Source organism: Monodelphis domestica, chromosome 1 (genome assembly GCF_027887165.1).
Source record: "Monodelphis domestica isolate mMonDom1 chromosome 1, mMonDom1.pri, whole genome shotgun sequence".
NCBI classification, from domain to species: Eukaryota; Metazoa; Chordata; class Mammalia; order Didelphimorphia; family Didelphidae; genus Monodelphis; species Monodelphis domestica.
The window spans coordinates 579,928,847-579,955,577 of NC_077227.1; the positions used below are offsets into that span (position 1 = coordinate 579,928,847).

Genomic DNA, 26,731 nt, shown 5'->3' on the forward strand with positions numbered 1-26,731 from the left:
AATACTTGAAGATGTTAAATTTAGTTTAAAAGGTCAAGCTTTTTAAGCCTGCAATGTATTATTCAAATCACTTTCTCTTTATCTTTTTCCCCATTATCTTGTAGATATATTCCATAGTTAACTTTGGCCATTTTCTTCATATGCTTTCTCAGGTTTTCTGTTTGCCATTTTAGATTTCTTTTATAATAATAATAATGATAATAATAGTAATAAAAGGAAAGGAAAGCAACCAGATAATTCACTTTTAGCCAGATCACTTGGTATATTGGCATAGCAAGAACAGCTGGTACAAACATTCCCTCAGAAGTCTATTATATTCTATTTTACTCCCACAAGTACTACAAACAAGTGTTAAGTTAAATTTAGGATGAGCTATTGATTAGGAACTATTATTGATTGCTCTGATTTTTTTAGTAAGAAATAGTTCTAGCCCTTAAATTATTAAAACCTATGCCAAATTAATTTTAAATTTTGTGATTATTGGTAAACTAATCATTCAGGTATAGGATTTAAATTAATGTTGAATATTTCAAGTATTATTATAAAGTTTATTATCTGACAAACTAGAAGGATGTGACCAAGCTTTTTACCTGCTCAAAAATCCCCACTCCACTAATGCCAGGAAGGAAAAAAAAAAGAGAGAGATGGACCTCTACCCAATTTATATCCTGTCAATGTCATCACATAATGACAAGAAGTAAATGGGGTTCTGGGAATCAGAGTTTGCTGGGGATCAAAGTTTTGCTGGGGATCAGAGTTTTTAAGGTAACAGGTTCTAATTACACACAAGTGTAAAAGTACATTTAAGATGCTATTTGTCAAAATTCTCCTTCTCTGGTCCTTTGAAATTATTTAGTTGCAAGTTAACTGCCAATTAGCCAATAAAATAGAGGTTTCTTGCCCTAGCAAGACTAGATCCTCTTTTCATGAGAGCTGTCAAAACCTATATTCATAATAGGATAAATACATGATGGATCTATGCTCTAATCTGACCCAATATTCAAATTCTTAGATGTCCCAACTTAGACATAGCCTGGATTCACCCATTTTTCACCCAAGAATGAAATATTGCAAATCATCTATACTGGAATCTCCTCTGTCAATCCACTCCTCAATTTATTTTACCCTTCCATCCTTTGCTAAGAGTTTTCTTGATATAATTCCCAGATTTGTTCCTTTTCTCCTATTATAAAAATCATGTAGATCAAACTGAAGGTGTCCACAGACCCATTGACTTTATATGACTTTTATGCTTCAGATTGAAGCCAATATACTCAGAAATGAGAATGGGATAGAAATAAATAACCTGGTGGAGCTAAGATGGCAGTGCAATAGCAGGAGCCTTCTGATCTCCTTCCAACCAATCATTTCAAAGTGTCTCAAAAGGATAGAAATCAAAACCAGATGAGTAAAGGGCCTCTCCCATTGGACACAGCATGAAAGTTAAACAATGGGTAAGGATTCCCATACTATAAGGGGGTGAAACAGCACTAATCAAAGCACAATCTGATCTCCCCTCCTCCACACCAACTACCACACTAGAGTTAGAAAAAGAGCTGGGGCAATTTCTAAATTCTTTGGCACTGGCTGAAAGTACCACATACTTACCCCTGAGGGCTGTGCCAGGCTTTGGCCAAAAGACTTGAAGCTGAAAATCATAGAGCTTGGGCAACAGAGTGCAGAGCTTGGGCAGAAACATGCAGCCACAGCCAAAGCAGCATGGGTTGGGAAGATAGCCTCAGGGCAAAATGCTTTAAAGTGCATGCTACACAAAGAACATCATAGAGCTACATGCCCTCACTCAGGCTTCTTATAGAGAAGAAAAGATAGTACCAAAGCAAAGCCCTGTGAGAAAGAAGCTAAGAAAGCATTGACCACCAACATGCAGAAATCACAATCCTTTAGCATCAAAAGGAATAAACAACAGCAAAAAAAAAAGTCATGACCCTGGAAAATTTCTATGGAGAAAAATAGCAAAATAAAGAAGCAATAGCAGAAAGTGAGAAACAAGCAAATACAGCCAAATTGGTCACAAGCTCTGGAAGATCTCAAAATGAAGCTCAAGAAGCAAGTAAGAATGATAGAAGAAAAATGGGAAGAAAAGTGGGAAAAAGAAATGAAAGTAATACAAAAAGAAAATAATAACTTAAAAGACAAATTTGCCCCTATGGAAAAAGAGGCAAAGAAATCAAGTGATTAAGTAAATTGGAGACCAGAATTTATCTTCTAGAAGCCATGAAAAGTAAGATAGACCAATCAGAAAAGGAAAATCAGAAGACCATAGTTGAAAATCAGGCTTTAAAGACTAGAATTGGACAAGTAGAAGCTAATTATCTCATGAGACACCATGAATTAATAAAGCAAAATCAAAAGAATGAAAAAATGGAAGGTAATGTGAAATATCTCATTGAAAAGACAACGACCTGGAAAACAGATGCAGAAGAGAAAACTGAGAATGATTGGACTATCTGAAAGCCTGGAACCAAAAAAAAAAAAAAACCATGACATTATAAGCAATTATCCAAGAAAAAGCCTTGACATTATATTATAAGCAATTATCCAAGAAGGGGATATTCAATTTAAAATAGCCACAGACAAAATGAAATACTTGGGTGCACAACTGCCAAAACAAACCCATGAGCAATATGAATATAATTCTAAAACACCTTTTATACAAATATAGTCAGATTTAAGGAAATGGAGAAATATTAATTGTTCATGGAGGGACAGAGCTGATATAGTTTAAAAGACAATCCCACATAATCTACTTATTCAAGAATGTCATGATTAAATTTCCAAAACGTTATTTCATTGAGATAGAAAAAATGATAAAATTCATTTAAAAAAAACAAAAGATCAAGAGTATAAAAAATATTAATGAAAAAATATAAAGGAATTAAGTGTAGCAGTATCAGATTTTAAATTAGATAATAAAGCAGAAATTTTCAAAACTATATGTTACTTGCTAAGAAAGAGAAAGGCAGGTCAATGGAAGAGAACAGACATAACAGCCATTGTGGACAGGTTCTCTACAGCAACAAAACTGTTTGGCCTGACTCCCACTAATATGGTTTTACTGTCTATTTCTTCCTTCAATACTCCTAGTTTCTCCATTAGAAATTTGGGTGCTATATTATTTGGTGCATACATGTTGATTAGTGATATTTCCTCATTATCTAAAAGTCCCTTTTAACAAAATATAGTTACCTTCCCTATCCCTTTTGATCAGGTCTATTTTTGCTTTGGCTTTATCAGATATCATGATTACCACTCCTGCCTTCTTTCTGTCAGTTGAGGCCCAGAAGGTCTTACTCCATCCTTTAATTCTGACCTTGTGGGTGTCAACCCGCCTCATGTGTGTTTCTTGAAGACAACATATGGTAGGGTTTTGGATTCTAATCCATTCTGCTATTCGTCTACGTTTTATGGGTGAGTTCATCCCATTCATGTTCAAAGTTATGACTGTCATTTGTGGATTCCCTGGCATTTTGATAACCTTCCCTAATTCTAACCTTTTTTTCCTTTGGCTCTACCTTTTAGTCCAGTGATTTACTTTAAATCAGTCCCCCTTATCCCCTCCCTTGATATGTTTCCCTTTTTAGTCCTTCCCCTTTTGTTCCCTCTCCCTCCCCCCTCTCTTTCACTCCCCTTTTGTTTTCCCTCTCCCCCTCCCCCCATTGGTTTTCCCTTCTCCCTACCTTTATTGGGTAAGATAGAATCCCAATGGATCTGGATGTTCTTCCCTCTCAGAGTTGATTTCCCTGAGAGTAAGGTTTAAGTAAAAACTCTCTTCCTCTCCTTCTTATAAGAGTTTTCTTCCCCTCCCCTTCCCGTGTGAATCTTGTGTGAGAAAGATTATTCTATTTGGTCTTTCTTTCCCCCCTATTTACACATTATATTTTCCCCACATGTTAGTATACATAGATTGATATAAATGTAGTCCTTATAGAAGAGAGTTTGAGTAAAACAAGAAGATAACATTTTTCTCCTTTTCCCTTTCCTTCATATTTACCTTTTCAGGTATTCCATGCTCTTTGATTTTCAATATTAAACTTTCCACAGAGCTCTGGTCTTTTCTTTGCAAAAAGTTGGAAATCTTCTATTTTGTTGAATGCCCATACTTTTGCTTGGAAGTATATAGTCAGTTTTGCTGGATAGCTGATTCTTGGTTGAAGACCCAGCTCTCTTGCTTTTCTGAAGATCACTTTTCCTCCCAGAAGGCCTCCATCTTTTTGATCATTTCTGATTCAAATTCTTCATGGGTTTGTGGAGGGTCTCCATCTCCTCTGGAAGGCTTCGGAGCATTTGCTTGGGTTTCCTCTTCCGTCTCCTCTGTGTTTTGTATTTTTGCTCCATAAAATGTGTCCAAATTTGCCCCCTTCCTCTTGTTTTTTTTTGGAATTTGGGGGCCTTTGTGCTTCAGTGTAGTTTGCCATGTCTATCTGAGTGGGGAGGATTAGCTTTGCTTATCTCTGTCTGGCTTTCAGAGGTTTTAGCCCCAGGCAGATTGTCCTTTCTATGAAGTTATTGTTCTGTCTTCCTGGGGAAGCCAGGAATTGCTGGTGTGTCCCTGTTACTACTGCTCTCCTCAGTTCCCTCCCGATGTTTCTCTGTTGCCTTACTTCCATGCTCTAAGCCTGGCTTGGCCCTTGTTTCTGTGCCTTAGTCAGCCAGATGAGCCTGCTCTCTGAGGGGAAGGGGCCCTGCTTTCCCGGAGCTCTGAGGGCTCCTGATTAAGATTAGCTTTCCCTGGGTTGAACTGAATTTGGCTTGAGGCAGGGACATCCCTGAGACTCAGATGGAAGGATCCAGCCAGGGGTTTACAAGCTCCCCCCCCTCTCTGTTTCCTTGCTGTCTGGATGCCCCCTCCACTGGGTCAGGTTGTTTTCAGTAAGCGGCTTTCAGAATAGCCAGCCCTGGGGTCCTTTTGCCAGCCCTGAGGGTTACTGTTGTTTCCAAAGACCCTGCTCTCTGAGGGGGAGGGGCCACGGCTTCCCAGAGCTCTGGGCGAGGGCTCCTGATAAGAAGATTAGCTTTCCCTGGGTTAAATTGAGTGTTCCCTGAGGCAGGGACCTGAGACTCCGATGGAGGGATCCAGCCAGGGGGTTACAAGCTCCCCCTGTCTCTCTGTTTCCTTGCTGTCTGGGTGCCCCCTCGACTGGGTCAGGTTGTTTTCAGGAAGAGGCCTTCAGAATAGCTGGCCCTGGGGTCCTTTTGCTGCTCTTAAGTTCTCGCTGCTGCCTCGGACTCAGCGCTCTGGGTTGGGGGGGATGGGACCTGGGACCATCCTTCTGCCTACCCCTTAGGTCTGAGTGATCTCAGGATCTAGCTTTTGGGGGGGGGAGGCGTACCTTTTGATGCAGGTCCAGGAGGAGGATTCCCGGGGTCTATGCTGTTGATCTTTTTAAATTTCGGTGCCCTAGGAGCATTCGGTTTGAGATCGGTAAGGAAGTGTTTCAGGAGATCTGAACTTTAGCTTTCTCTAAGCTGCCATCTTGACTGGAAGTCTTCATTCCTATTAAAATTACTGGAAAGCATAGGTATAAATTGCTAGAAAGTATGGGCATAGATTTTTCTTAAAATGCTATGAAGTGTCTAACTAAAACCATTAGGAACCATTAGGAACTATTATCTCTAAATGGGAGAATCTAGAAACTTTCCCAATAAGATCAGGAATGAAACAAGGATGACCATTATCACCAATATTGTTTAACATAATATCAGAAATGCTAGCAATAGCAATAAAAGAAGAAAAAGAAATTGAAGGAATTAGAATATGCAGAGGTGATAAAACTATCTTTATACATGGCATGAAGGTATGTGTAGAAAAAACTACAAATTCAACAAAAAGGTTAGTTGAAACTCTCGTTAATGTTATCAAAGTAACAGAATATGAAGTAAACCAACACATCTAAAGTCAGATCTAAATAATTGAAAAAGCCAGGGAATTCAAAAGTGACAATCATAACTTTGAACATGAATAAGATGAATTCACCATTAAAATGTAGACGAATAGGAGAGTGGATTAGAATCCAGAATCCTACCATATGTTGTCTACAAGAAACACACATGAGGTAAGTAGATACTCACAAGGTCAGAATTAAAGGCTGGAGCAAGACCTTCTGGGCCTCAACTGACAGAAAGAAGGCAGGAGTGGTAATCATGATATCTGACAAAGCCAAAGTAAAAATAGACCTGATTAAAAGAGATAGGGAGGGGGCAGCTGGGTAGCTCAGTGGATTGAGAGCTAACCCTAGAGACGGGAGGTCCTAGGTTCAAATCTGGCCTCAGACACTTCCCAGCTGTGTGACCCTGGGCAAGTCACTTGACCCCCATTGCCTAGCCCTTACCACTCTTCTGCCTTGGAGCCAATACACAGTATTGACTCCAAGACGGAAGGTAAGGGTTTAAAAAAAAAGAGATAGGGAAGGTAAATACATCCTGATAAAAGGGAGTATAGATAATGAGGAAATATCACTAATCAACATGTATGCACCAAATGGTATAACACCCAAATTTCTAATGGAGAAACTAGTGGAATTGAAGGAGGAAATAGATAGTAAAACTATGCTAGTGGGAGACCTAAACCTACCACTATCAAATTTAGATAAATGAAATCAAAAAGTAAATAAGAAAGAGGTAAAAGAGGTGAATGAAATCTTAGAAAAACTAGAGTTAGTAGATATATGGAAAAAAATAAAAAGGGACAAAAAGGAATACACCTTCTTTTCAGCAGCACATAGCACATGCACAAAGATTGACCATATACTAGGTCTTAAAAACATGGCAAACAACTGCAGAAAAGCAGAAATAATAAATGCAACCTTTTCAGAGCTAAATCAAAAATTAATTGGAAATTAAATATGATTCTCCAAAATCGAGTTGTCAGAGAACAAATCATAGAAACAATAATTTCATTGAAGAAAATGACAATGATGAGGCATCTTTTCAAACTCTATGGGATGCAGCCAAAGCAGTACTCAGGAGAAAATTTATATCCTTGAGTTCATATATTAACAAATTAGGAAGGGCAGAGATTAATGAATTGGACATGCAAATCAAAAATCTTGAATGCGAACAAATTAAAAACGCCCAGAAGAAAATCAAATTAGATATCCTAAAAATTAAGGGAGAAATTAATAAAATCTAAAGTGATAGAAGTATTGAATTAATAAGTTAGACTAGAAGCTGGTATTTTGAAAAAACAAACAGAATAGACAAAATATTGGTCAATCTAATAAAAAAGAGGAAAGAAGAAAATCAAATTATCAGTATTAGTGATGAAAAGGGAGAACTCACCTCCAATGAAGAGGAAATTAAGGCAATCATTAAAAAATATTTTGCCCATTTATATAGCAATAAATATGCAATTTAGGTGATATAGATGAATATTTATAAAAATATAAATCGCCTAGATTAACAAAAGGTAAAAAAAGAATTCTTAAACAATACCATATCAGAAAAAGAAATTGAATAGGCCATCAAAGAACTCCCAAAGAAAAAATCCCGAGGGCCTGAAGGAATCACAAGTGAATTCTTTCAAACATTCAAAGAACAGCTAATCCTAATACTATACAAACTATTTGACACAATAAGCAAAGAGGGAGTTCTACATAATCCATTTTATGACACAATTATGGTACTGATCCCAAAGCCAGGCAGGCCAAAAACAGAGAAAGAAAACTACAATCTAATCTCCTTAATGAACAGAGATGCAGAAATATTAAACAGGATACTAGCAAAAAGACTCCAGCAAGTCATTATAAGGGTTATTCACTTTGATCAGGTGGGATTTATACCCGGAATGCAAAGATGGTACAAAATTAGGAAAACCATCAACATAATTGACCATATCAACAAGCAAACTAACAAAAATCACATGATTATCTCAATAGAAGCAGAAAAAGCCTTTGATAAAATACAACACCCAGTATCCGGACTTCCGGGTAATCATGGCTACAATCTAGATGCCACACGCTTCCTCTCCCCAGCACTGAATGAAATAAGACTACATCAAAGAAGCATAAAAATCAACTTTGGAGGAACAGAAGGACACCCCAGTATTCCCCAGTACCCCACAGAGGCGAAGGTACGTGGGGTTTGAACATTTCCACACTATAATAAGAAGGAGGAAAAGCTTGCACAGAAATGTGAACTGAGCTGCCCTTCCTCCCCCCCACCTCCCCCACAAAACCAGAGTGAGCTACCTGAGAGCTCACTGGAACAGCGAGTGAGTGGGGAACATCTTTGTCTGGGGGGGGGGGGGGCACTCCAGGGTCCTTGGGATCTGGGGACTGCCAGGAAAAAACATCTCAGAGAGGTTTCAAGGGAGAACCTGGCACTGAGCACGGGGGTCCATGGAGCTGTACTTGGGGCAGTTGCTCTGAATATCTGGGCAGAGCTAAACACCAGGGGCAGACCATGCAATGATTATCTGGGTGGAGCTGAACACCTGGGCAGTTTGGCTGTGATCAGGGCCCCAGCACTCTAATAAACCTTGGAGGCTGGGAAGAACTAGTCTGAGGCAACCTAAATTCACAGAAAACTCGCCCATATCACCCAGACCCCAGACCAAAAAGGAAAGGGGAATAAAAACACAAAAGGGATGGCTCACATGGCCCAAAATCAAGCCTCCAGGAAGAAAGGGAAAAAGGTGACTATTGAAAACTTTTATGGTGGAAGTACTCAAGGAAAAGAATAGAATGAGGAGGAAATAAAAAAAAAAATCAGAACATGCATCCCAAAATGGAAACAATCAACAAGCTCTGGAAGATCTCAAACTGGAACTTATCCAAAAGATGGAAACCTGGAAATAAAAATGGGAGAAAGAGATCAGCAGTCTGACAGATAAGACTACTCAATTGGAAAAAGAGCTCGAAGCATCCAATAGAAGGGCATACAAAGCTGAAAAGCAAAACCAGTCCCTAACGACCAGAATTAAGCAACTCAAAGAAAGTGAGATCATAAAACAGCAAGAATCAATGAAGCAAACCCAAAAAATTAATGAATTAGAAGAAAACATAAAATATCTCACTGAGAAGGTCACAGATCTGGAAAACAGAGGGAGAAGAGACAACCTCCAAATTATCAGTCTCCCAGAAAAACCAGAGATAAACAATAAACTCGATATTATTCTACAAGAGATTTTAAAAGAAAATTGCCCCTACTTTCTGGAGCAAGGGGGAAAAATAGAAATAGAAAGGGTTCATAGAACATCCTCTATACTAAATCCCCAAAAGACAACCCCTAGGACTATAATTGCCAAATTCAAGAGCATCCAAGAAAAGGAGAAAATCCTACAAGAAGCCAAGAAGAGGAACTTCAGATATAAGTGGGCTCCCATAAGGATCACACATGACTTAGCGGCTAACACACTAAGAGACCACAAAGCATGGAACACGATATTTAGAAAGGCAAGAGAGCTGGGTCTCCAACCAAGAATCAACTACCCAGCAAAACTGACTATATACTTCCAGGGGAAAGTATGGGCATTCAACAAAATAGAAGATTTCCAAGCATTTGCTAAGAAAAGACCAGAACTTAGTGGAAAATTTGATATCCAAGCACAGAAAGCAAGAGAAACATAAAAATGTAAATATGAAAGAAAGGGAAAAGGAGATAAATTTTATCTTTTTCTTTAAGTCAAACTCTCTTCTATAAGGACTACATTTACATCAAATTATATATATTAATATGTGGGGAAATGTTTTGTGTAACTCTCAAAAATTGTAGCATCATAAGAGTAGTTAGAAGAAACATGGATAAGGAAAGATTGGGGCATTAAGAAGATTTGGGGAAAGTGGGGGCAAAGAAAGGAAAAGGGAGGGGGGAACCGTCGATAACACTAAGATTTACTTCAAGAAATAGGGGGGAACTTAATAGAATAATCTTTCCCATATAAAGATACACATGGGAAGGGGAGGGGAAGAACTCTCATATGAGAAGGAGAGGAAGAGAGCATGAAGTGGAATTACTTAAACCTTACTCTCAGTGAAATCATCTGAGAGGGAGGAACATCTAGATCCAGTGGGATCCTGAATTCTATCTTATCCATTAGGGCAAGAAAGAAAGGAAAATTAAGGAGGGGGAGGTGGGAGGGAGTATAAAAAGGGAGGGAAGGAGAGGAGAGAGGGGAAGGGAGCATAAAAAGGAGGGGCTAGAAAGGGAAGCATCTCAAGAGAGGGGACCAGGGGGACCTACCTAAAGTAAATCACTGGTTCAAAAGGAGATAGCTAAAGAAGAAAGGTCAGAACTAGGGGAAGATATCAAAATGCCAGCTAATCCACAAATGACAATCATAACTTTGAACGTGAATAAGATGAACTCACCCATAAAATGTAGACAAATAGAAGATTGGATTAGAACCCAAAACCCTACCATATGTTGTCTTCAAGAAACACATATGAGGTGGGTTGACACTCACAAGTTTAGAATTAAAGGTTGGAGTAAGACCTTTTGGGCCTCAACTGATAGAAAGAAGGCAGGAGTTGCAATTATGATATCTGACAAAGCCAAAGCAAAAATAGACCTGATCAAAAGGGATAGGGAAGGTAAATATATTCTGTTAAAAGGGAATATAGACAATGAGGAAATATCACTAATCAACATGTATGCACCAAATAATATAGCATCCAAATTTTTAATAGAGAAACTAGGAGAATTGAAGGAGGAAATAGACAATAAAACCATATTAGTGGGAGACTTGAACCAACCACTATCAAATTTAGATAAATCAATCCAAAAAATAAACAAGAAAGAGGTAAAAGAGGTGAATGAAATCTTAGAAAAATTAGAGTTAATAGACATATGGAGAAAAATAAATAGGGACAAAAAGGAATACACCTTCTTTTCAGCACCACATGGCACATTCACAAAAATAGATCATACACTAGGTCACAGAAACATGGCACTCAAATGCAGAAAAGCAGAAATAATAAATGCAGCCTTTTCAGATAACAAGGCAATAAAAATATTGATCGGTAAGGGTACATGGAGACCCAAATCAAAAATTAATTGGAAATCAAATAAAATGATATTCCAAAATTGGTTAGTTAAAGAAGAAATCATAGAAACAATTAATAATTTCTTTGAAGAAAATGACAACGGCGAGACATCCTATCAAAACTTATGGGATGCAGCCAAGGCAGTACTTATAGGAAAATTCATATCCCTGAGTGCATATATTAACAAATTAGGGAGGACAGAGATCAAGGAATTGGAAATGCAAATCAAAAAACTTGAGAACAAACAAATTAAAAACCCCAGAAGAACACCAAACTAGAGATCCTAAAAATTAAGGGAGAAATTAATAAAATTGAAAGTGACAGAACTATTGAGCTAATAAACAAGACTAGAAGCTGGTACTTTGAAAAAAAAACAGACAAAATAGACAAAGTACTGGTTAATCTAATTAAAAAAAGGAAAGAAGAAAGGCAAATTAACAGCATCAAGGATGAAAAGGGAGACATCACCTCTGATGAAGAGGAAATTAAGGCAATCATTAAAAACTACTTTGCCCAACTGTATGGCAATAAATATACCAACCTAGGTGATATGGATGAATATTTACAAAAATACAAATTGCCTAGACTAACAGAAGAAGAAATAGATTACTTAAATAATCCCATATCAGAAAAAGAAATCCAACATGCCATCAAAGAACTTCCTAAGGAAAAATCCCCAGGGCCTGAAGGATTCACCAGTGAATTCTATCAAACATTCAGAGAACAGTTAATCCCAATACTATGAAAACTATTTGACATTATAAGCAAAGAGGGAGTTCTACCAAACTCCTTTTATGACACAAACATGGTACTAATTCCGAAACCAGGAAGGACAAAAACAGAGAAAGAAAATTATAGACCAATCTCCCTAATGAATATAGATGCAAAAATCTTAAATAGGATACTAGCAAAAAGACTCCAGCAAGTGATCAGAAGGGTCATCCACCATGATCAAGTAGGATTTATACCAGGGGTGCAGGGCTGGTTCAATATTAGGAAAACTATCCACATAATTGATCACATCAACAAGCAAACCAACAAGAACCACATGATTATCTCAATAGATGCAGAAAAAGCCTTTGATAAAATGCAACACCCATTCCTACTAAAAACACCAGAAAGCATAGGAATAGAAGGGTCGTTCCTAAAAATAATAAACAGTATATATCTAAAACCATCAACTAATATCATCTGCAATGGGGATAAACTAAATCTATTAAGATCAGGAGTGAAACAAGGATGCCCATTATCACCTCTATTATTTGACATTGTATTAGAAACACTAGCAGTAGCAATTAGAGAAGAAAAAGAAATTGAAGGCATTAAAATAGGCAAGGAGGAGACCAAATTATCACTCTTTGCAGATGACATGATGGTCTACTTAAAGAATCCTAGAGATTCAAACAAAAAGCTAATCAAAATAATCAACAACTTTAGCAAAGTTGCAGGATACAAAATAAACCCACATAAGTCATCAGCATTTCTATATAATTCCAACACAGCTCAGCAGCAAGAACTAGAAAGAGAAATCCCATTCAAAATTACCTTAGACAATATAAAATACTTAGGAATCTATCTGTCAAGACAAACAAAGGTACTATATGAACACAACTACAAAACACTTTCCACACAACTAAAACTAGACTTGAACAATTGGAAGAACATTAACTGCTCATGGGTAGGACGAGCCAATATAATAAAAATGACAATCCTACCCAAACTCATCTATCTATTTAGTACCATACCCATGGTACTTCCAAAAAAATTTTTTACTGATTTAGAAAAAACCATAACAAAGTTCATTTGGAAGAACAAAAGATCAAGGATATCCAGGGAAATAATGAAAAAAAAATACAAAGGAAGGGGGTCTTGCAGTACCAGATCTCAGACTATATTATAAAGCAGTGGTCATCAAAACAATTTGTTACTGGCTAAGAGACAGAAAGGAGGATCAGTGGAATAGACTGGGGACAAGCAACCTCAGCAAGACAGGATATGACAATCCCAAAGATCCCAGCTTTTGGGACAAAAATCCACTATTTCATAAAAACTGCTGGGAAAATTAGAGGACAGTGTGGGAAAGATTAGGTTTAGATCAACACTTCACACCCTACACCAAGATAAATTCAAATTGGGTGAATGACTTGAACATAAAGAAGGAAACTATAAGAAAATTAGGTGAACACAGAATAGTATACATGTCAGACCTTTGGAAAGGGAAAGACTTCAAAACCAAGCAAGAATTAGAAAGAGTTACAAAATGCAAAATAAATAATCTGGAATACATCAAATTAAAAAGTTTTTGTACAAACAAAACCAATGTAACCAAAATCAGAAGGGTAGCAACAAATTGGGAAACAATCTTCATAAAATCCTCTGACAAAAGTTTAATTACTCAAATTTACAAAGAGCTAAATCAATTGTACAAAAAAAAAATCAAGCCTTTCTCCAATTGATAAATGGGCAAGGGATATGAACAGGCAGTTCTCAGCCAAAGAAATCAAAACTATAATTAAGCACATGAAAAAGTGCTCTACATCTCTTATAATCAGAGAGATGCAAATCAAAACAATTCTGAGGTATCACCTCACACCTAGCAGATTGGCTAACATGACAGCTATGGAAAGTAATGAATGCTGGAGGGGATGTGGCAAAGGGAGGACACTAATTCATTGCTGGTGGAGTTGTGAATTGATCCAACCATTCTTAAGGGCAGCTTGGAACTATGCCCAAAGGGTGATAAAAGACTCTCTGCCCTTTGATCCAGCTATAGCACTGCTGGGTTTGTACCCCAAAGAGATAATAAGGAAAAAGACTTGTACAAGAATATTCATAGCTGCACTCTTTGTGGTGGCCCAAAATTGGAAAACGAGGGGATGCCCATCAATTGGGGAATGGCTGAACAAATTGTGGTATATGTTGGTGATGGAATACTATTGTGCTAAAAGGAATAATAAAGTAGAGGAATTCCATGGAGACTGGAACAACCTCCAGGAAGTGATGCAGAGTGAAAGGAGCAGAACCAGGAAAACATTGTACACAGAGACTGATACATTGTGGTACAATCGAAGGTGATGGACTTCTCCATTAGTGGCAATGCTATGTCCCTGAACAATCTGCAGGGATCTAAAAAATACTATCCACAAGCAGAGGACAAACTCTGGGAGTAAAAACACCAATGAAAAGCAACTGCTTGACTACAGGGGTTGAGGGGATATGACTGAGGAGAGACTCTAAATGAACACTCTAATGCAAATACCAACAACAGGGAAATGGGTTCGAGTCAAGAACACATGTGATAACCAGTGGAATCGTGCATCAGCTATGGGAGAGGGAAAGGTGGTGGGAGGGGGGGAGGGGAAGAAGAGAAAATGATCTTTGTTTCCAGTAAATAATGTTTGGAAATGACCTAATAAAATAATGTTTAAAATTTAAATAAAATAAAATAAAATAAAATACCCATTTGTACTGAAAACACTAGAAAGTAAAGGAATAGAAGGGTCTTTCCTAAAAATAATAAACAGTATCTATCTAAAACCATCAGCCAACATCATCTGCAATGTGGATAAACTAGATGCATTCCCAATAAGTTCAGGAGTTAAACAAGGATGCCTATCATCATCTTTATTATTCAATATTGTACTAGAAACACTAGTAGTAGCAATTAGAGAAGAAAAAGAAATTGAGGGTATTAAAATTGGCAAGGAGGAGACCAACCATTCACTCTTTGCAGATTATATGATGGTCTACCTAAAGAATCCTAGAGAATCAACTAAAGAGCTAGTGGAAATAATCAACAACTTTAGCAAAGTTGCAGGATACAAAATAAACCCACATAAGTCATCAGCTTTTCTATCTATATCCAACCCATCTCAGCAGCAAGAATTAGAAAGAGAAATTCCATTCAAAATCACCTTAAACAATATTAAATACTTAGGAATCTATCTGTCAAGACAAACAAAGGAACTATATTAACACAACTACAAAACACTTTCCACACAACTAAAACTAGATTTGAGCAATTGGAAAAACATTAACTGCTCATGGGTAGGACAAACTAATATAATAAAAATGACCATCCTACCCAAATGTATCTATCTATTTAGTGCTATACCCATTGAACTTATAAAAAACATTTTTACTGAACTAGAAAAAAAACATAACAAAGTTCATTTGGAAAAACAAAAGATCAAGGATATCCAGGGAAATGATGAAAAAGAAAATACAAAGGAAGGTGGCCTTGCAGTCCCAGATCTCAAACTATATCATAAAGAAGTGGCCATCAAAACAATTCAGTACTGGCTAAGAGGCAGAAAGGACGATCAATGGAATAGACTTGGGGTAAATAACCTCAGCAAAACAGTCTATGACAAACCCAAAGACCCCAGCTTTTGGGACAAAAATCCACTATTTGACAAAACTGCTGGGAAAACTGGAAGACAGTGTGGGAGAGTTTAGATTTGGATCAACTCCTCACACCCTACACCAAGATAAACTCAGAATGGGTGAATGACTTGAACATAAAGAAGGAAACTATAAGTAAATTAGGTGAACACAGAATAGTATACATGTCAGACCTTTGGGAAGGGAAAGATTTTAAAACCAAACATGACTTCGAAAGAGCCACAAAATGTAAAATAAATAATTTCGACTACATCAAATTAAAAAGGTTTTGTACAAACAAAACCAATGTAACCAAAATCAGAAGGGAAGCAACAAATTGGGAAACAATCTTCATAACAAAAACCTCTGATAAAGGTTTAATTACTCAAATTTACAAAGAGCTAAATCAATTGTACAAAAAAAAATCAAGCCATTCTCCAATTGATAAATGGGCAAGGGACATGAATAGGCAGTTTTCAGCCAAAGAAATCAAAACTATTAAGTACATGCAAAAGGGTTCTAAATCTCTGATAATCAGAGAGAGGCAAATCAAAACAACTCTGAGGTATCACCTCACACCTAGCAGATTGGTTAACATGACAGCTATGGAAAGTAATGAATGCTGGAGGGGATGTGGCAAAGTGGGGACACTAATTCATTGCTGGTGGAGTTGTGAATTGATCCAACCATTCTCGAGGGCATATGATTGGGGATGTAGACTCTAAATGAACATCCTAGTGCAAATACCAACAACATGGAAATGGGTTCGGATAAAGGACACATGTGATACCCAGTGGAATTGAGCATCAACTATGGGAGGGATGGTAAGAGGGGAGGGAGGAAAAGAAAATGATTTTTGTATTCAATGAATAATGTTTGAAATTGACCAAATAAAAACAATGTTTAAAAATAAATAAATAATTGGAAATATATTAATTTTTCATGAATGGGCAGAACCAAATAATTAAAGTGACAATACTACCTTAACTAGTCTACTTATTTAATGTCATTCAAATTAAATTGCCAAAAAGTTTTCTTTTATTAAATTAGAAAAAAATAACAAATTTCATTTGGAATAATATAAGGTCAAGAATATCAAAGGAATTAATAAAAATAAAAAGATAAAGGAGATCTATCAGTATCAGATTTTAAATTTTATTATAAAGTAATAATTATCAAAATATTTGGTACTTGCTAAGAAATAAAAAGATAGATCAGTGGAACAAAACAGATACACAACAAACTGTAGTAAAAGATAGTAATTTGGTATTTGACAAAACAATAAATATAGGTTTTGGGGGTAAGAAATAAGTATTTAGAAAAATTGCTAGAATAACTGGAAACTAGTTTAGCAATAATTAGGTATAGGTCAATATCTTACACTATTTCCCTAAGATAAGATCAAAATGAATACACAATCTATAGATATTTAAAGGAGGTACCATAAATAAATTAGTAGAACAGGGAATATGCCGTCTATCAGGTTTATGATTAGGAGAGGAATTTAAGAGTCAACAAGAGATGGAGTGAAATGTAAAATGGATACTTTGATCTAACCATTTTGGAGAGCAATTTATAATTATACTGAGAGCTGTAAAACTGTGTATTCCCATACATTGGATTTGTTTCCCAAGGATATTGGGGAAAGAGGAAGAGGACCCATGTGGTCCAAAATATTTATAGCATTTCTCTTTTTGGTGGCAATGAATTGGAAACTCAGTGGATGTCCATTAATTGGGGAATAGCTGGACAATTTGTGACATATGATCTTGATGGATCGCTATTGTGCCATAAGAAATGAACAGACTGATTAAAAAATAAAACATGGAATTAACAACACAAGATAATGAAAGAGAAAATGAATAGCGAGAAATGAGAAAAATCAGGAAAACATTATACAGCTACAGAACTAATGCTAGAGAAATAAACTGTTACTTCCAGAAAGAAAATAGAAAGATAAAACATGTAAGACTTCATTTATATGTTGGCCATCTTGGTGGTATCCTTTGAGATGTAGGGAAGGCAGGGAGGGGCTGGGATAGTTGTGAACAGATTTATAATGTAGATATCAAGAAAAGTAAAGCTAAACATATAGGAAATTTGTGGTTTTATTTGTGTACTATCTTCTTTTTCTTTGTATGTGGAAGTGCTTGTATTGTTTGGTTTGGCAAACATCTGTAATAAAAAATTGGGGAAAAAACAAATACAACTTTCTCATAAAATGCTATAGACTATTGATAATAGGTCAAAGAAGAAAAAATTTTCTGTGATATGGAGTAATCAGGGAAACTTCACATGGAAAAAGGGTGACAAGATGGCCTTCAGAGCATGGATATGCTTGTAGAATACAGAATTGAGGACATTCTAATTCAAGATTAATAATATTAATAACAACAGTAAAGTAACTTCTCTTAGAGACACTTAAATCTCCAATATCTAAAAAAGATGGGTAAAATAAGATAAATAATATTTATAGAATGAAAATTAAGAATGAACATGAAGACAATCATAATGGAATTATTAATAACTTGAAATTATGGGGTGTTTGTGATTATATCTATGGAAATTCTCCCTCCAGTTATGCAGATTTCAGCCTGAGAATATTTATTCTTAATACTGTATCATGTTTATTTCTAATATTACTCTGTTGTATAGAATTTTAAAAACATTTTTCTCATTCTTTTCTCCAAACAGTCATAGGAATGGTCTCCAATTCCTTGCCACAAAGCAGCTTCTAAAATGGCAACAATTAATATTGAGAATCAAAGATTCATCCTTTCTCTCAAACAGATCTGTCTCCAACTAAGCATGTCTAAGGGTGGCATGAACATAGCCTTGATTTCCTCCATTAGGATGAAAGATGGAAGTCTAACTTAATTAGACATAACTTGATTCCTCCATCTAGATCAGCAAAGATATTAATTCAAGCATGTGACTCCCCCCCCCCCACCCCATCATCATTAGAGGATCAGCAAGGGACTTGAAAATATTACCCCACCTCCTAATTAGGTATCCACTAATTCAATATACCTTGGGCTGACCAGGAGAAGGCTGAATAAATGAGCTTTAAGAATTGTATTTAAATGATTCAAAATTCTGGATGAATTGTCTATGGTTACCAAGAAAATCATGGAGCCATTAATTTAAATTGACTTGTCTATTAATAAATTATTTTAATACCAGGAACTCTGCCTCTTGAGATTTTTACTCATCACAAACCCATTCATGTTTTTTTCATTTTCTGTGATAGTTGTCCACATTCTCTCATAGGAGTCCATATGGAGTTTATGCAAGGCACTTCCCTTTCTTAGACTTCCAGAGAACATTTATTAAGCATGTACAGTGTGCCACTCAATTGTACTGGGTGTTAGGGATACAAAGAAAAGCAAAACAAGCAAACAAATAAAATATAGTCCCTGCCCTCTGGAATTTACAATCCAAATTGGGAGGGGGAGGGGAACATGTGTATAGACATGTACAAAACATAAAAACATACAAAACCAGGTACCCTATGAGTGGAAGATATTGTTAGCTAGTGCTAGTAGAGAGGACCTGCAGAATGTTCACATCTCTGAACATTACTAGGATACCAATGTAATGTATGGGTTTTAATCAATCAATCAATCAGTGAGCACTTACTAATTTCCCATGTGTGTCAAATACAGTGCAAGATGCTGGTAATAAAAGGACCAAAATGAAATAGCCTATGCTGTCAAAGAGCTTACCTTTTATGTTTTGCTTATTCCTTACCTTTAACAGATGAATCATGGAACCAGGGTGTGCTGGTAAGGGTTTAACAACCAACTTTCTGAGGAAAGATAATGTACACATGAGACTCTTTTAAGTTGAATTTGCATTATTTACATTTTCTCCTTCACATTCTTAAGTCTAGATAATGAACAAAACAATAAATCATACCCTGATTTATACCATGTGCCACTTTCTGAGGTGTAAAATCCTCAGACTCAAAAATTAACAATTAGCTCTTAAGAGTCAGGAACAGCAAACTATGCAAACTTTGCTTCATGCAAACAATGATTCATGAAATAAACCTTAACTGATGATAATTAACAATCTACAGCTTTTATGTTTACCCTGTGCTTCATTTATTTCATTGGATTCTCACAACCCTGAGTGATAAATTATCACAGTATTATCCTCATGTTACAGAAACATATAGTAAGCATGAGTTAAGGCAGAGGGTAAGGAATAGATTAAAACACGTGGCTTGTCCAAGTTCAGAGTGTTCATATTTCAGAATAAGGAAAAATAGCAATAAGAATTTTGTTCACAATTAAGAAGTCTAAGTAATTAAAAAGTTGATAGCACTATATAGGGAAAGAGAGAGAGAGAGAGAGAGAGAGAGAGACAGAGACAGAGACAGAGAGACAGAGACAGAGACAGAGAGACAGAGACAGAGAGAACATAAATTAACTTGGATATTTTCCTGTTACTACTTGTATTTTCAGATGATCCTTGTCTTTCTACTGAGCATTGCATCCCTTGTAATCTATTTCATCAGCTCATCAAAGTAAGTGTAACCAGACCAGGTTCAAGTGAAACATTGCTATTTTCTGGCTGACCACTTGTCAGAGATGTTGTAGAGGGAATTCCTGTTCAGGTAGGGTTGGACTTCTCCGTCCCTTCCAGCTCTTGGATTCTACAACTATGATTTTATCCAGGACATGAGAATGAAAAAAAATAATAATTCCATCCATTAGTCATCCAGTCAGTAACTAGTCTGAGTACAATCAGAAATGAGTGATTTATCGACCTATCCTCTAATTTATTTCTAATCTATAGTATTCAGTTTAAGGTGATTCCAGAAGGGAAGCAATTATTTCTTTGATACTTATCCATCAATATCTAATTAGTCATATATTTAGTCAGATAGTTTAATCATTAATTACATATAGGATGATTGAATCAGATTAAAGATTGTCTTCCTTATATTAAACGTAAACAGTACATTTTATTTTCTTAATCATGTTGACTAGCATACCTCCACCCTTGAGCAAAAGGTCAGAGCCAGCTTCCACTCTGAATCTAATCATTGAGGTTCAGCATGATAGAAATATCTAATACTGTAGGAAGTTCCTATTATTTCAGGAACCACTCCGTTCTTGCCCCAAAGCCCTTATTATTCCCCATGGTTGCCCAACATGGAACTCATACAACACAAAAAAACATAGATCTACCCTAGAGTTTGGGGAGTTCACAGAAAATTTGGCCTAAGATTCATCAGCCAATTCATGTGGCATCTTTCTAGTCATGGAAAAGTCAGACTCCTGGAGACTAGAGAAACCTTTGGATTGGATGATATGATGAGGAGGAAATGACAAGATGGCTCTAGTCACCTCTTTCTCATGTTCCATATGGAAGAGAAGATGCTATAAATATCCCATCCTTCCTGAAAAACCTATTCATAGAATCATAGACTCTCAGAGTTGAGGAGATGGCAGAAGCATTTTACCTCAGCCCTGTCCAATTTATAAATCCCAAAATGTTGATGGATCCAATAAAAAAAAAAATCATTAATGTCTTAGGCACTGTACTAGAGCCTAGAGATGAAGAGTCACAATAAAAATATCTAATGGCCCCTCCATCATAGAATTTATATTCTGCTGAAAAAGTATAATATCTAAACATAAAATACGTAGACCCAGTAGTTTAAGACAAAAGGAACAATCAAGAAGAACAGAAAAAATCATCATGTAGATTAACATTGTATTGAGCCTTGAAGGAAGCTAGGATTCCAGGTGACAGTGTTGAGTGTACATGAAAAACACAGGAGCCATTATCCTAAGCAAAAACAAAGGTATAGAAGATAGGTTGCCAAGTTCCTTGAATAGAAAGTAAAACAAGTTGGCTAGAACAGGATATGTGAAAGGAATAAAGTATCTGGAATGGTAGGTTCAGGTCAGATAATGAAAGAATGTCAGATAATGAAAACTCAAAAGCTTGTATTTTTATCACAAGACAAAAGGGAGACAATGTAGGGACTTAAACATAAGAGTCTTGATGGGGGGGTAGTGATGTTGTAAATGGTAAGATTCATGCTTTAGGAAGAGAATTTAGAGGCATATGGCAGAGGAATTCATTTCAGTAATACTCAGCAAACTTAACAACCTCAGAAAAGGAATCATTTAACTGAAATAGTATATATGTACACACACACACACACACAGACTTAAATCCTCTACAGAGTAAAAACCTGATAAAATTATCAGAAAACTCAGCCAGCCCAGCTCCAACCAACAGAAGCCCAGGAGTAATGACTATAAGCAGACTCATAGATTTGTGACTCAGTTTGACCACAGGGATTTTATAGCCCTTTCAACCTGTGACAGTGACTCTAGTTGAGACATGTCTTGCCTACTGAAATCCAATATTCAAAACCAATAAACCTTTACTAAGAGCCTACTATGTATTAAGCTCTGTGCTAAGCTTTAGAGATATAAATAAATAAATAAATAAATAAATAAATAAATAAATAAATAAATAAATAAACAAATATTATATGTCTGTATGAAGGAGCTTAGAATCTCACAGGGGAAGACAGTACATAAAAGGAAACTGAAAAAGATCAGAAGATGATGGAGGGCGACCATGGAGTACCAGTTACTAGACATGATGTACTTGGAATGAAAACTAAGCAGAGACACTGCTGGAAAATAGTTATCTGGAAAGTTGAGTCCCCTATAAAGAAAGGCTTTGGAAAAAGTTCATAGATCCACTCTCTAGGCCTCTAAACAGAGAGGAGAAGCAACTGAGAGAACTGAGATGGTGTTGAATATCAAAAGTTGAGACAAACTGTATGGTGACATTTCAGGACATGAGCTTCTGATGGAGCAGGCATGATGTTCTGGAGTAGAAACTAAGCAGGGTCATTTATGGAAAATGATGAAAATCCTCCCTCAAGAGGTAGCTGACAGTGAACCTAAAAAATCAGTTTAAGGAAAGTAAGAATGATTGGAGAAGAAAAAGTTGACAATGCAGACAATTCAGGACTCAGTACAGAGCCTTAAATTAGAAGGGAAATAGGTATTAAAGAAAACAGTTATTAAAATGCAACTGGAGCATTTCTTTCATTCTAAAGTTCACTCTGGGAAGGGAGCCAAAGACAACCAGAATACTCACCTTGAGGGTCTGTGCATCAGTGAGACCAAACTGTGAGAGGGGTCATTTCATATAAGTCATTGAAAATATAAAAAAGCTAAAATAAAACTGTGTAAGAAAATAAAAATCTCAAAAAAAAAATGAGAAAGATTTCAAACACAAGCCAAAACACACTGAACAAGAATTTTTTAAACTTTCCTTTAGTTTTTTCAATTACATGTAGAAACAATTTTTGAATATTTTTTTCTGAAAATTTGTGATTCAGATTCTCTTACTCCTACCCACAACCCTCCTCAAGGCAGTAAATAGTCTAATATAGATTAAACAGTGCTTTCATGGAGTACATATTTCATATTTCCCATGTTACGACAGAAGATACAGATTATAAATACAATAAACTCCTGGAGGAAATGTTTTAATATGACATGGAATCAGACTCTGACAGTTCCTTCTTTGGAGATGGATAGTATTTTTATCATGAGTCTCTTGGAGTTATCTTGGGACTTTGTCTTGCTGATAATAAAGTCCTTCAAAGTGCATTACCAACACAATATTTCTATTACTTTATGTACTATTCTTTGCTTCTGTTTGTCATCTGGTACAATGGTATTCCATTAAAACTTTATTTCACAACTTGTTCAATCATTCCCCAATTGATGGACACTTCCTCATTTTCTAATTCTGACACTCCAAAAAGTGTCACTAAAAATATTTTTGCATAAGTAGATCGTTTTCCCCTATTATTTCTTTGGGATACAGACCCAACAGGGGTTTTGTTGGGTCAAAAAGTATGCATAGTGTTATGACCCTTTGGATATAGTTCCAGATTTTTCTCCAAAATGTCAATTTCTCCAAAATATCAGTTCATAGTTCCACCCACAGTTTATAAGTGTTGATTTTCTCATATACCCTTCAACATTTATCATTTTCCTTTTCTGTCATAATACCCATTTTGATAGGTGTGAGGTAATATCTCAGAGTTATTTTGATTTCCTTTTTTCTCTAATCAATAGTGATTTTGGAACATTTTTTCATATGACTATAGATAGTTTTAATTTCTTCATCTGAGAATTGCCTGTTCTTATCTTTTTGAGCAATTATAAATTGAGGATTGTTTTGTGTTCTTATAATATTTTTTCAGTCCTTTACATATTTGAGGAATGAGGCCTTTGTCAAAGACACTACAACATTTCCCCCTAATTTGTTGTTTCCCTTATAATCTTGGTTGCATTGGTTATTTTTGTGCAAAGCCTTTTTAATTAGATGTAATCAAAATTACCTATTTCAATTTTCATTATGTTTTCTATGTCTTATTTGGTAATAAATTTTTACCTTACCCATTTAAGTCTGACAGGAACATCTCAATATACAATGGGTAATTTCCCTAAGAAATAGAGACTGTTAAATCCACTCTTATTTGAAGTCAAACTGGTATCAAGTGGCAGAAAGAGGATTTTAACCTAAATTCTCTGATTCCAAAACCAGTGTTCTTCAAGAATATCAGAACATGAAATTATTGAAGTGAAGGAAAATTTGGAAGACAAGGGAAACTTTCACAATAAGACAGTACATGGCCTTGATGATCAACAAAGATTGCTAAAAGACTGTAGATATCCCAGAATAATTTGACAAGCCAAAAATAATATAGGAAAACTCTTCTGATGTTGTTAATGAAGGTAACAACAAATGGGTTGATTAAATGTATAGATCACCTCCAGTTTAAAGAAATCTTCATTTTCCAAAACAAGCAACAAATTTGACATGAATAAAAAAAATCTTTAAATGTGAAGGGAAAGCATTTTGAGTAACATAGTACAATTTTAGGATTGTGAATAGTCAATCACAGAAGAAAATGTAATCATAAGAGAGTGTATATTCCAAAAAAGCAAAAGATGTCAAGGTATTAAAGAAAAAAATGAAGAAAAAAATAGAAGCGGGTTTAATAAGATCTGTTTCAGGCTTCTTTGCCAAGATAAAGAATATACATGAGCAGATTATTTAATTTGAAAAGATTATTTTTAAGATGAACTAGCTATAGAGGCACTTTGAAAGAGAGGGTAATACATACATGCACACACACAATGCACAAATTGAAAAAAAAAAACAACAAATCTGATCGTGATGGAATTAATAATAAATTTGATTACATGTTTAAAGAACTTAATACTAAATTATTCTCAAAAATTGTAGAAAATGTTCAAACCCATTCTGAGACAAATATGGTCATAATATCTAAATGAATGAAGGATAAAACAGAAATTGAAACATATAGACTCAGGTGGCTAATGAATACTAATAAAAAAGTTTTATCTCAATAAAAAGGCTATAGAAAAAAATGTAAACACATATGAACATGGTATTCACTATTAATAAGTTGAATTCATACCATATATACAAGGATGATTCAACATTAGGAAAGTAATTACCATAACTAAGAGTATTTTTAAATCCCCGAAGTATACAATAATAGTAGATACCCCCCAAAACCCTTTGACTAAGCACATTTATTTATACCACAAGATAAAACAAGTAAATTAGAGAGAATAAATATGAAAGTAGCTTTAAAATTATGATTTAAAGTATAAATTTAAAATCAAAAGAGTAAATCTTTTGTTACCCTTATAACTAGAAATGCAATTTTCCACTAAATTAAAAAGTAAAACAGTGATCTATCTATTTAGTGTCATACCCATTGAACTTCCAAAAAAATGTTTTACTGAATTAGAAAAAAAAAAACAAAAACATAACAAAGTTCATTTGGAAGAACAAAGAATCAAGGATATCCAGGGAAATAATGAAAAAAAATACAAAGGAAGGTGGTCTTGCAGTCCCAGATCTCAAACTACAATATAAAGCAGTGGCCATCAAAACAATTCAGTACTGGCTAAGAGACAGAAAGGAGGATCAGTGGAATAGACTTGGGGTAAATGACCTCAGCAAGACAGTCTATGACAAACCCAAAGACTCCAGCTTTTGGGACAAAAATCCACTATTTGGCAAAACTGCTGGGAAAACTGGAAGACAGTGTGGGAGAGATTAGGATTGGATCAACTCCTCACACCCTACACCAAGATAAACTCAGAATGGGTGAATGACTTGAACATAAAGAAGGAAACTATAAGTAAATTAGGTGTACACAGAATAGATATGAGACCTTTGGGAAGGGAAAGATTTTAAAACCAAGCAAGACTTAGAAAGAGTCACAAAATGTAAAATAAATAATTTTGACTATGTCAAATTAAAAAGTTTTTGTACAAACAAAACCAATGTAACCAAAATCAGAAGGGAAGCAACAAATTGGGAAACAATCTTCATAACAAAAACCTCTGATAAAAGTTTAATTACTCAAATTTACAAAGAGCTAAATCAATTGTACAAAAAAATCAAGCCATTCTCCAATTGATAAATGAGCAAGGGACATGAATAGGCAGTTTTCAGTTAAAGAAATCAAAACTATTAATAAGCACATGAAACAGAGAGGCAAATCAAAACAACTCTGAGGTATCACCTCACACCCAGCAGATTGGCTAACATGACAGCAAAGGAAAGTGGTGAATGCTGGAGAAGATGTGGCAAAGTAGGGACATTAATGAATTGCTGGTGGAGTTGTGAATTGATCCAATCATTCTGGAGAGCAATTTGGAAAGGGCACTAAAAGACTGTCTGCCCTTTGATTCAGCCATAGTACTGCTGGGTTTGTACCCCAAAGAGATAATAAGGAAAAAGACTTGTACAAGAATATTCATAGCTGAGCTCTTTGTGATGGCAAAAAACTGGAAAATGAGGGGATGCCCTTCAATTGGGGAATGGCTAAACAAATTTTGGTATATGTTGGTGATGGAATACTATTGTGCTAAAAGGAATAATAAAGTGGAGGAATTCCATGGAGACTGGAACAACCTCCAGGAAGTGATGCAGAGTGAGAGGAGCAGAACCAGGAGAACAATGTACACAGAGACTGATACACTGTGGTACAATTGAACATAATGGATTTCTCCATTAGTGTCAATGCAATGTCCCTGAACAATCTACAGGGATCTAGGAGAAAAAACACTACCCACAAGCAGAGGACAAACAGTGGGAGTAAAAACAACAAGGAAAGGCAACTGTTTGACTACAAGGGCTGAGGGGATATGACTGAGGAGAGACTTTAAATGAACACCCTAATGCAAATACCAACAACATGGAAATGGGTTCAGATCAAGGACACATGTGATACCCAGTAG

At 35.8% G+C, this 26,731-nt stretch overlaps 1 protein-coding gene across 4 annotated transcripts in view; it reads left to right on the top strand.

Annotated features, from left to right (window-relative positions):
- The window catches only part of KCNU1 (potassium calcium-activated channel subfamily U member 1), a 314,287-nt gene that overhangs the window by 21,606 nt on the left and 265,950 nt on the right, over nt 1–26,731 (top strand). For all 4 annotated transcript variants that reach the window (XM_056813505.1, XM_056813504.1, XM_056813506.1 and 1 more), the window contains one exon: nt 19,856–19,917. In XM_056813505.1, coding sequence (XP_056669483.1) covers nt 19,856–19,917 — 62 coding nt within the window. The remainder of the gene's footprint in view (nt 1–19,855; nt 19,918–26,731) is intronic.